Source organism: Oncorhynchus mykiss, chromosome 2, assembly GCF_013265735.2.
Source record: "Oncorhynchus mykiss isolate Arlee chromosome 2, USDA_OmykA_1.1, whole genome shotgun sequence".
Classification (NCBI taxonomy): Eukaryota; Metazoa; Chordata; class Actinopteri; order Salmoniformes; family Salmonidae; genus Oncorhynchus; species Oncorhynchus mykiss.
In genome coordinates this window covers 30,532,163-30,544,634 of record NC_048566.1, presented here as the reverse complement: position 1 = coordinate 30,544,634, position 12,472 = coordinate 30,532,163, and the positions used below count along the sequence as shown (strand labels likewise).

The window sequence follows — 12,472 nt, the reverse complement described above, 5'->3', positions numbered from 1 at the left end:
AATTATAGGCTAAACATGACATGTGGAATGCACATGGGATTTTTGAATTAGAAGCACTAGTGCCAGTCAGATAATACATGAAATGGGATCTGTATCCTAACTTGTTTCTCAGGCTGTTTGAGAGGCGCGCATCACGAGCAAAGTCATTTGTAGAATTTTGTTTAATCTGTGAAAAACATTAGCACAGGCAAGTCTGATATTTATTGTGGGGGTCACATTGAAAAATGTGTTCTGCCAATTGAGAACTACTGCTGTGAACTACTGCTGTGAACTACTGCTGTGAACTACCGCGATTTTGTTTGTTTGGCCAGAAATGGTTGGGAAAGGGTTCACTGTAAATCAATTTTCTTATACATCTTATCTCAAAACGGCTCCCATACCATGTAGATTTACAATGTGCACGCAGTCCACTCTATTCCATTTAATGAAACATTCATCACTACTTTGGTGCTGTATGCCCAATGTCTCAGACTGCTAATTAATATTTAGACTGTCCTCATATGTTGACTGGCCCATAATGCATTGACATCTGTGCAGGATGGCCATAATATCAGGGACTCATACATGTCCAAGAGATAAGGGGCTGGCCCTGTGGCCCAATAGCCATGTAAGGGAATCTGTGACTGTCAGGAGTAAAAACAATACTTTCTTGAGAATGTTCGGAAAAAGCTCTTCAGTTTCGGAGAAGGCTGAAGGTGAGGTTTGGAATAGGCTAAAAATCCCATGGTCTGGAAATATTTTCCCTACATGATTAAATACAGTATAATCCGTATGTATGTACAGTATATCATTTACAGTATTTATAGGTGACTGCAGGGGATAAATGTTTTAGTGCTACATAGAGAAAACATTCTACTCTGAGGGCAGGTTGGATTGCGTTATGGAGATGGAACAGTCTCTTCCCACTGGGCACACCACTTAATTCCGTAATATTTGGTTGATACGTTGATCAATGAGATTACAACCTATTTTCACCCACTCAGAAATACAACCAAAAGTTTGTTGAATCCCTAATGTGGTATATATATAAATATGTGGTATATATATAAATATCACAATGATTCCCTTACATGGCTTTCACTCCTTCTAAAAGCACAACCAAATTCCAATGGAAAATCAAATGTCAGATTTTTGGTTTTGTTGTCACCAAAATGTGTTATCGCTGTGCTTTCAACCATTTAAAAGCACAACAACGTTCAAATGAGAATACAAGATAGTTTGTTTATTCATTCATACAACAATTTAATGTGTTATCACTGTACTTCATATACTAACACAACCAAATGACCTGGATTGCAATTGAGATTATTTAAATACGTGGTGCAAGTGGTCAGAGCTTTTTGAGATTCTGAACAGATTATTACAGCAATTGTGAAGATCTCCACAGACCTGAATCCAACATATTGTAATTATATTATTATCAAAATGACATTTGAAATCAACCACAGCTTGAAACCCTCAGCCTATATTTGTCTATATTTAGTTCAAACAATAGCGTTTGATGACCTCCCAAATGCTATACAGGCCTCAATAGTATCACTGATGTTAAACGATTGATAAAGTATGGCCACGTTTCATTTGCTCTGTTAAACCTACCCTGTGGAATGACTTTAACCAGTTCAGGATATTTGTGTGTGCTCTGCATACAGACTTGACTCGGAGACTCCTCCTCCCAGCGCCCTTAAGGTATTTCACAGTGACCCCGCAGGAAAAAGAGACCGGGGTGAATAAGAAGTCCAATCTGTTTATTGCTCTCCAATGAAATCATGTTGTGCGTTTCTATACACCACAACATACTGCATCTTTCAGTGGAGAGAAGTTTAGAAATATCAAACACAATATAATTCAGTCTATACTGTACATCCTGTCTATGTGACACGTTTTTTTAATATATTTTTTTTATTTCACCTTTATTTAACCAGGTAGGCTAGTTGAGAACACCTTTATTTAACCAGGTAGGCTAGTTGAGAACAAGTTCTCATTTACAACTGCGACCTGGCCAAGGTAAAGCATAGTGTGAACAGACAACACAGAGTTACACATGGAGTAAACAATAAACAAGTCAATAACACAGTAGAAAAAAATAGTCTATATACATTGTGTGCAAAAGGCATGAGAAGGTAGGCGAATAATTACAATTTTGCAGATTAACACTGGAGTGATAAATGATCAGATGGTCATGTGTCACATACAGAGGAGACAGAACATGCAACAGTTGTGTCAGAGAACACAACACCGAAAAAGGTTAGGCATGAAAGTTGTGGCAAATCTTTCAGGTGACATTTAAGTAATTGTCCCCCCATCATCCTTTAGATATGTCCTATACATTGTACACACTGTTGTCATATTCTGATGGTATTCCTAAAGCTGGAATCCTTAATGGTGAAACAACCACGTCAGCTTACAATGTTTTTCGCCCTTCATTGCACGTGCGATAAGAGCACAGCGATTAACATTTTTACCACGATTCGCGACGCTCCTCAGCTCAGCAACAAAAACAACAGTGGTGGAGCAGCCAGTAGTGTTGTTTCCCCCAACTGCAGATTCCATCTTTAACCCAATTGACTTAACTTTTTCCATAGTTTTTTCTCCACAGCTGCCCTTGTGGTCCGTCTTCCACACTACCACCAGAGCTCACCCCCTCCACTACTCCGCGTGCTGGCCCTCTCCCTCCCCTGCAGCTTCAGCATCTCCGTCACACTCCTGGCGTAAACATCTCTCAGGTTCACCCCTCCTCCCCTTGCTGCCCCACCCACCTCCGAGTCACCCAGGGAACCCCGCGCCAGCCTCTTGAGCGCCTCCCCGTGCCGCAGCGCCGCCTCCTTCATCTTGAGAGTGAAGTAGCAGGCAGAGAAGCGGTCGTTGATGATAGCGATGGGCAGTGCCAAGATCAGGATGCCAGACAAGATGCAGAGAAAGGCCAGCACCTTGCCCAGGGTGGTGTCGGGGCGGATGTCTCCGTAGCCCACCGTGGTCATGGAGGTGGTGGCCCACCACCAGGCACACGGCACACTGCTGAATGAGGTACCGGGGATGTCATGCTCCAGGGCAAACTCCACCATGGCGAAGATGGAGATGCCCACGGAGAGGAAGAGGAGCAGGAGACCCACCTCTTCGTAGCACTGGGCAATGGTCAGGCCCAGGGACTTGAGGCCTGGGACACACAGGGATACAGAGGGCTGGGGTTAATTATACATCTTGTAAGGAGATTAAATGACAGATTACTTATTCAGGTCGTACACCTGAAAGTGCATTGTCTAACGTTAGATAGTCTGACGGCTGTCTGCACTGACGCGTTAGAATGATGCCATCTGTAGGAAGACCATGCTGAAAGTGTACACTTTTGATGGTATGCAAAATAATTTACCTGAATAATTAACTCTTAAATCAGTCTTAATACTCACTTGCCTAACATGAAGGTACTGTAGTGCATCTATCCAATTTATACACTGTATTCCAAAAACAGCTCATGTAAACAACAACAAGTGTTGATGTGCGAAACTCATGACTGAGTTTAGTGGGGAAAGTTTAACAGCAAGCTGGCAGTTAAAACAAGTGCAAAAACTGTAAATATACACAACTGAGCAGGTGGTAGAACTATTCACATGTTGAGATTGAGCAGGTGGTAGAACTATTCACACGTTGAGATTGAGCAGGTGGTAGAACTATTCACACGTTGAGATTGAGCAGGTGGTAGGACTATTCACATGCTGAGATTGAGCAGGTGGTAGAACTATTCACACGTTGAGATTGAGCAGGTGGTAGGACTATTCACATGCTGAGATTGAGCAGGTGGTAGAACTATTCACACGTTGAGATTGAGCAGGTGGTAGAACTATTCACACGCTGAAATTGAGCAGGTGGTAGGACTATTCACACGCTGAGATTGAGCAGGTGGTAGAACTATTCACACGTTGAGATTGAGCAGGTGGTAGGTCTATTCACACGCTGAGATTGAGCAGGTGGTAGAACTATTCACACGCTGAAATTGAGCAGGTGGTAGGACTATTCACACGCTGAGATTGAGCAGGTGGTAGAACTATTCACACGTTGAGATTGAGCAGGTGGTAGAACTATTCACACACTGAAATTGAGCAGGTGGTAGGACTATTCACACGCTGAGATTGAGCAGGTGGTAGAACTATTCACACGTTGAGATTGAGCAGGTGGTAGGTCTATTCACACGCTGAGATTGAGCAGGTGGTAGAACTATTCACACGCTGAGATTGAGCAGGTGGTAGGACTATTCACATGCTGAGATTGAGCAGGTGGTAGAACTATTCACACGCTGAGATTGAGCAGGTGGTAGGACTATTCACACGTTGAGATTGAGCAGGTGGTATAACTATTCACACGCTGAGATTGAGCAGGTGGTAGAACTATTCACACGCTGAGATTGAGCAGGTGGTAGGTCTATTCACACGCTGAGATTGAGCAGGTGGTAGAACTATTCACACGCTGAGATTGAGCAGGTGGTAGGACTATTCACACACTGAGAATGAGCAGGTGGTAGGACTATTCACACGCTGAGATTGAGCAGGTGGTAGGACTATTCACACACTGAGATTGAGCAGGTGGTAGGACTATTCACATGCTGAGATTGAGCAGGTGGTAGAACTATTCACACGTTGAGATTGAGCAGGTGGTAGGACTATTCACACACTGAGATTGAGCAGGTGGTAGGACTATTCACACACTGAGATTGAGCAGGTGGTAGGACTATTCACACACTGAGATTGAGCAGGTGGTAGGACTATTCACACACTGAGATTGAGCAGGTGGTAGGACTATTCACACGCTGAGATTGCTTGAAAAGCTCTCAAAACTCCTCAAGTAGAAAATAGATATTGGGTGAAGTTTACCAAGTATAATTTATGTTATTTTTATCAAATCTCTGGCCACTTAAATAAATGGACTTAAAAGGTAATCACTAGTCACTTTAAATGACTCCACTTTAATTATGTTTACATATCCTACATTACTCATCTCATGTATATACTTTATTCTATACCATCTACTGCATCTTGCCTATGCCACACACCAACGCTCATCCATATATTTATATGTAAATATTCTATTCATCCCTTTACATTTGTGTGTATAAGGTTGTTGTTGTGAAATTGTTAGATTACTTGTTAGATATTACTGCACTGTCAGAACTAGAAGCACAAGCATTTCGCTACACTTGCATTAACATCTGCTAACCATGTGTATGTGACCAATAAAATGTGATTTGATCAACTGAAACACTTTTGTGAAACTATATGGGATCAAAATGAGACCTAGCTAGCACATTTGGTTCTTTGGAAGTTGTGGGAAAGCACGTTTTTGGTTTCCATTGGTTCTGGAAATGAAGCCGTAAGTTTCCTGAGCGGTAAAAGTGAACGTTTATTAAATGTTCTGAGAACAGAAGTGAACATTTTGCCTGTTCTGGGTACATTTTTAGGTAGGCTCTGAGAACGTTGGACTATTTTTAGGTTATTTGAAGGTAATTAAATCATGTTCTGAGAACATGTTTCAATAAGCCTTAACACTGCAAGCTTAGTTTGGATTAACTATGTTGAACAAGCACAGATAGGACACATGGACATTTATTTGCTTAGGCATTAATCATGCAAACAAATAAAAAAACATTTTTTTATGGCACAGCGTCAGTAAGATTCATACCTATGCTCATCTGTTCTCTATCCATGGAATTAGTCCATTGTGCCACTGCTCATACAAAGCTGTTTATTATAGTCTATTCAAACATTTTAAAGGAACACTTAACAAGATGGATGATAGTGAGTTTTGTTGATGCTGAGAACAGAATGTATATATTTTTCATTCACATTCCTAAAATGTTCTCTGAACATTACTGAAGTTTTCTTGTGGTTTTATGGAAGTTTTCATAATGTTCTCAGAACAATTTGAGAACATGACCAAATGGAATCATGAGGAAACCTATAGGAAACATTATGCTGAACTACTGAAATTCACACAGAAGAACGTTGTATCTTAACGTTCTCGGAAAACAATGTGAGAATATGACTTTAAATAGAACCATGAGAAATCCTAAAGGAAACATTATGCTGAAGTTCTGAAATGTCTTAACATTCTCTGAACTATTTGAGAACATTGCCAATTTCAAACGAGTTAGAGAGCATTTTTAGAACATTACCAAAATTGAAATGAAATATAACCATGTTTGAACATTTAGGACACGTTTTGTTGAAGTAAGACAATAAGAAAATACATTTTTTTTTTTGTCAAGTTCCTTAAATGTGCTGAGAATGTTACAAAGTCAAGCAACTATCCTGCACCATTCCAAGAAGTATGTGGGAAGGTTGTATGCAAAATAACCATAAGACAACCACGCTCTCACCAAGCTATAAGAAACATATATCTCTCAGAATGTTGTGTGCTAGCTGGGTCCTTTATTAGATTATATGGGTGCTTTCCAAGAGCACAAACAAGGAGGGTTCATAATAATAACACAGTCTCAAGGACAACGCCAGCTTTACGGTCTCTCTGAGCTTCAGGTATCTGTTTTCATATTGCCTTTGCATGATCTTTTTTTCCCTTTATCTAATCAGATCAGAAAGACACCCTGAGTGCTGTGTCCAGAGAGCTCCAGGAACAAAGGAAAGAGTGATATTATATTCAAATAGGGGATAAGTATAAAAAGGAGGCTGTAGTTTTTTTCCTCTAGCGGTCTGTAGAGCAAACGTATCTCTGTTTGCAAGATGATACAGTTATCGGGATGCAGCTTTGTTCAGGATATTGTTACAGACATATTGTCACACACCTGGCAAGAACACTCCTGCTTTTATAGTTTGACTAAAGTCACTTTAGTCAGATCATGGGACTTAAACTGAGCAAATGTCATAGACTCCTCAAGGATATCAAGATGCACCAGCATGTAGACAACATGGAGAACATGCCCTGTAAATCCACACTTTTCCCCTCAAAGCATCTGTTTTATTAATTGCCATCACCCAGAGGGAGAAATACATTTTTCTCTCTTTCTTTTCCTGATGCTATACTTACCAATTTGTTGAAGTAGCATACTAGAGGGAATATGTCACAATCCCTCGCCAAAATCCGCAACATCCAAGCCATTCATGCGCACGGATGCAAATTTACACAGACACACACAAATGGACTCAGGAACATTCACCTGTCAGGCCCCCCTTTCTCAATCCCCTGAGGAAATTTTTGAAATATGAATGAATATTTTTTTCTCCTTCTCCTAGCATGTCATCGTTCCCTTTCTCACTCTTGCTATTTAGTTCTCTGTGAAGCATTTATTTGGGCTGCAATTTCTGAGGCTGGTAACTCTAATGAACTTATCCTCTGCAGCAGAGGTAACTCTGGGTCTTCCTTTCCTGTGGTGGTTCTCCATCATCATCATCATGTTTTTTTGCGACTGCACATGAGTTCTTGAAATTTTCCAGATCGACTGATCTTCATGTCCTAAAGTAATGATTGACATGTCATTTTATTTGCTTATTTGAGCTGTTCTTGCCATATCGACTTGGTCTTTTACCAAATAGGGCTACCTTCTGTATACCACCCCTACCTTGTCCCAACACAACTGATTGGCTCAAACGCATTAAGAAGGTAAGAAATTCTACAACTTAACTTTGAACAAGGCACACCTGTTAATTGAAATGCATTCCAGATGACTACTACAAATGATTATACTGTATGTGTCACGCCCTGATCGGTTTCACCTGTCCTTGTGCTTGTCTCCACCCCCCTCCAGGTGTCGCCCATATTCCCCATTATTCCCTGTGTACTTATACCTGTGTTTTCTGTTTGTCTGTTGCCAGTTCGTCTAGTTTGTCAAGCTTACCAGCGTTCGTCCTGTCAGCTCCTGTCTTTTCCCAGCCTCTCTTTTTCTCGCCCTCGTGGTTTTTGACCCTTGCCTGTCCTGACCCTGTACCTGCCCACTCTGCCTGACCCTGTTACCTGCCCGCCTGACCACTCTGCCTGACCCTGAGTCTGCCTGCCATCCTGTACCTTTGCTCCTACTCTGGATTATCCACCCCAGGTCTGCCTTGACCTGTTTGCCTACCCCTGTTGTCAAACATTTTTACTTCACATAGTCTGCACTTGGGTCTTACCTTGATAGTATGTATAGATAGATGACTACATTACCTGTGGAGTGGCGTCCCAGTTTGAGCATGCGCAGGGACCTCATGAGCCTGAGCAACTGCACCACGTGGCCCATGTTCTCCAGCTCTGTAGAGCCACCGTGCAGAATCTCAACTGCCAGAGTCACATAGAAGGGCAGGATGGCTAGCAGGTCGATCACATTGGGAACACTACGGGTGAAGCGGCACTTGTCGCGTACGCAGATGAAGCGTAGCACCAGCTCGCCAGTGAACCACACCACGCACACATATTCCAGTGCATCCACGAAGAAAGGTGTACCCCCGTCACTGCCCCCACTCTCGTCACCGATCCCGTTCCCACCCACATCCCCCAGGTCCAGCGAGATGAGCACAATGTTGACAATGGATACCGCCACGAAGATGATTGACAGCGTGCCGAAGGCGCGAGCCGCTCGTGAAGACTCTGGCTTCTCCAGCAGGTCCCACAGGTGCCGGCGGAGATCTGGGCACGCGGCGTCGTTGAAGTCTTCGTCCTGGCTTTCGTCAGCCTCAGCCTCGTTCCGCATGTCCAGGCTCTCCTTGAGCTCCTTGCGGCGGTAGTAGCGTCCCCGGCAGCAGGGATCGATGCAGAGCTCGTCGATGCCCCAGTACTCAATCTCCTGGAGGAAGGAGAGCACGCAAAGCTCCTCCCTGACATGCAGGTGGCCTGTGCGGTAGAAGTTTATCACATACTGGAAGGTCTGTGAGTTGCGGTCGAAGAAGAACTCATTCTCCAGGAAGTCAGTGTCGTCGCAGAGCTCTAGGGCAGAGTCCCGTGTGGACAGGGCCAGCTTGCCCAGCCGGGTTTCTGGGTGGGATGCCAGCAGCTCCTGGGAGAGAACGTAGCGGCTGCCACCCACATTGATGGTGAAGAAGTCCAGTGGGTTGCCACAGACAGGAGGGGGTTCGCTGTAGAAGACGCTGGAGTCTATGGACAGGAGGGAGGTGCTGTCCCTGTAGAACTCAGCTGGGCTGGATGAGCTGCTCATCATGGCGGTCACAGGCCTGCCTGGGGTGGAGGGGAAAACCTGAAGGGCACCTGGAGTGCAGTTGGGTATCAAGGAAAAGGTAAAACACTGAGGTCAACAGTTGTTCAGGTTCAAAAGAGTGATTGGCACCAAAGCCAATTAAGACCACCAAGAGAACAGTTAACATGTCAGAATCTTCATAATAATTCCAAGAGGAATTCTCTACTCTGTCCCTGCTTGTTCCATCCCCTGTGTAGCCTATTAGCCTTGTGGCAAGGGAATACATTTTACAGCTTGGCTAGAAGCAGCCATTAGTTATCCCTAATTCTCAGTTAAACTCCTTCTGCTCCCTGAATGAAGGAATCCACATTTCATTGGCTGCTCCTACCAAGAGCATCGTGTCTGACATCAAATGAGTGAGAGGGGGAGAGAGAACACGAGAGAAAGAGAGGGGAGCGAGAGAGAGGGAAAGACAGGGAAAGAGCCTCTGGCCGTGTCCTAGTTATTCAAAGCTCTTTGTGGAGATTTAAATATTTTAGCTGGCCTACCTAATTAATACAACTAATACTCCTATTCCCGTAATCATTAATTCCCTTTGTTAAGTCTATCTGCTATCTAACATCCTCATGGTGGTAATTAAGTCGCACATATTTAAAGGATAAATCTTGAAAAATGGATATCAAAGCAGTTGATCTGTTGGCAAGAACACAGACACTGTAGAATGTGCTCACCTGTCATGACCGAAAGGAACGACCATATAGTGAAAACATACTCTGTGTGTAAAAGTGGTGAAGGTGATGATGATTCTCCTCCATTTTAAGTGAAAGGAGGAAGATAATACCTATGCTATACCAATTGATATTGTAACAAATCCAAAAGGGTTATGTAATGAACACTGAGGGGAGACAGAGAGCTGGTTTCAAGCGCAGGGCGCAGCAGGTGTTTATTGCAAAGGACCACAAGAGGAGGCAGGTAGCTGGGTCCAGGGGCAGGCAGAAGGTCATACACAGGGAGTCCAAAAGCGCAACAGTACAGGCAGGGAAAAGGCTAGTAACGTCGTCCGGGAGATCAGGCAATAGGTTGATAACAGGAAATCCGATAGGCTAAGGTACAGGCAGGGAATATGCAAAAGGCGTCCTTAGTGAGGCAGGCAAAAACGATCATACACGGGAGGAGTAAATCACGGGGAAAAACAGAGCGTGTCACAAAACAAACAATACCTCACAGTGATGGGGTGCAAAGAACTGAACTAAATAGTGTATGATAATGACATACAGGTGATTAGAATTCAGGTGATTGGGATGTGGAGAGTGAGCTGCATTCAGGGGATCTACGTGTTTGAGAGTGTGAGTTGGAAGCAGACGTTGCAGGGCAAACTGTCAATTGCAATTTAAATCAAAAACGTCTGATCCTACCAAACAAGTTACTGAGTATGGAGATATTCTGATTATGTTAACTCTACATGTTTCTAAGATCTCTAAATGGCTGTGTGAGCAAATACACATATAATGAGAAAATAAAACAAGACGCAGAATCACGAGTAAATTGGATTTTCTTGCAGGCAATCACGTTAACGAATGTGGTCATTGCAGAAGATATTTGATGAGCATACTGTATCATAACTGGCCGTGATTTGTGCCATAGGGCGGCGCACAATTGGCCCAGCGTCGTCTGAGTTTGGCCGGTGTTGGCCGTCATTGTAAATGAGAATTTGTTCTTATTAACTGACTTGCCTAGTTTAAAAAAATACATGACAGAAAAGGCAGGATACATGGGGGTGTCTAGACAATAACATTGTAAAATGGCATCCTATTATACAATAACTACAACAACATTATATTACTGGCTTAACATCATAATGAAAACGAAATGTACTCATGTTTTTAATTTCACTTGCAAATAAAATAACTACCTATATTTTGTAAGCCTAATGGGTCAGCAGTTTGTATTATGTGTTTCTAATGACAAATAGCTGTAGATATTCTTGTTATTATATAAATCATGAATAAATATGCAATATAAGTTGCTGTCAATTATTTATTACATTGAAATAAAGTATTAATACGTTTTGCATTAAATAGTTATTTGTTGTCAGAGAAATTAGGTTACTGGAATGAACCATCTCTGAAAGATTAGGCTGTACTGTATCAAGAGGACCACCAAACTACAGTAGTAGTCACGAAACTAGCCCGACTAATATAATTTAGCCAATTTAACAACTTAACAAGGGGAAAAAGATTGGTCTTACCTGGCTATATATCGAGAGTTTTCATCTTGATAAAAGGGATGGTTGAGATTTCCATTCTCTCCATTAGCCAAGTTATTTTTTATACTCTGCGTAAAACAGCCAGCTATGCGTTTTGACACTAGTGTTGGTCATGATTCTTATCTTCTTGTGAGCAGAAGTGAAAAGAGCGCCAGTTACTCGAAGAAAACATGACAAAACTCCGTGCGTTTCAGACAGCTCTATGACCTCAGATGCGCACCGCGCACTCGACCATCTTGGCTCTGTCCTTGTTATTGTGGACGTCCCTATCCCTTTAAAGTTGAAATACAAAAATGGTTTAAGGTTATGGTTAGGTAAGGGTTGTGGTTAATGGTAGGGGTTAATGTTATGGTATGGAGGAACCAATGATTCCGGATTGTTCTAACCCTTTTAGCTCGCGGTGCTTTTTCAAAATGTTGAGTAGCAACGAGCACACGCAAGGAGTGGCGTTAGGAGCGAACTGTTTTTCTGAATATAGCGCATGCAAATGTCTTATGATGGATCTTTAAAAATCAAATTTAGCCTATTCATATTAGAAACCATTAAAATAAATATTTCATGAGTTTTGAACGCTGGCTTATCATTAATGATATTACGTTATGCAGATTGATATTTCCAGAGAAATGTCATTTTAAAAAATTTCACAAAATTGTTCCATCAAAAAAATGTGACCCATCTCAAAGGTTTTCTAACTGCAACACATTTTTTTGTCCATGTCTCTGAAAAGGGGCTCATCTACATGCACCATTGTTAACATCAGCTCATATGCATTTGCAAAAGTCCCCCAATCATTTGCTTTGAATCAGACAGAGCCAGGGGCCCTCAATTAAAATTTCCCCTGCCATTTCAGTTCTTTAATGATATTTATTTTCCTTCCTTGTTTTATGAGAGGAAGCCAAGGAAGAGGAGAAACGTCAAAGGAATTTTTGTAGGATTTTGGTGCTTAAAATATCCACATCTATTTGTACAGATCCAGGACACTATTTTCAAAGGTAGGTTCATGAATTCCCATTTCGTCTCTACTTGTCACAGTTCACCTTCCTTTGACCCCAGAAAGCCCTCGGGTCTTTTCTTCACTTCCCATGACAATTATGGAAGTA

General features: G+C 42.3%; 1 protein-coding gene across 1 annotated transcript; it reads right to left on the bottom strand.

Annotated features, from left to right (window-relative positions):
* Positions 1-2,061: 2,061 nt before the first annotated feature.
* Positions 2,062-11,807, bottom strand: LOC110486681 (potassium voltage-gated channel subfamily V member 1-like). Its single transcript, XM_021558454.2, has 3 exons — positions 11,355-11,807; positions 8,143-9,177; positions 2,062-3,154 (listed from the first exon to the last, which is right to left on the bottom strand). Exons 2-3 carry the CDS (start codon positions 9,128-9,130, stop codon positions 2,622-2,624), a joined length of 1,521 nt encoding a protein of 506 aa, XP_021414129.2. The 5' UTR covers positions 9,131-9,177; positions 11,355-11,807; the 3' UTR covers positions 2,062-2,621.
* Between the last annotated feature and the right edge of the window lie 665 nt (positions 11,808-12,472).

Excerpts from the sequence above, each read along its gene's own strand:
- LOC110486681 (XM_021558454.2), bottom strand. The coding sequence starts at position 9,130 with ATGATGAGCAGCTCATCCAGCCCAGCTGAGTTCTACAGGGACAGCACC. Across the intron at positions 3,155-8,142 it reads ACTGGGACGCCACTCCACAG|GCCTCAAGTCCCTGGGCCTG; the intron begins GTAATGTAGTCA and ends TGTGTGTCCCAG.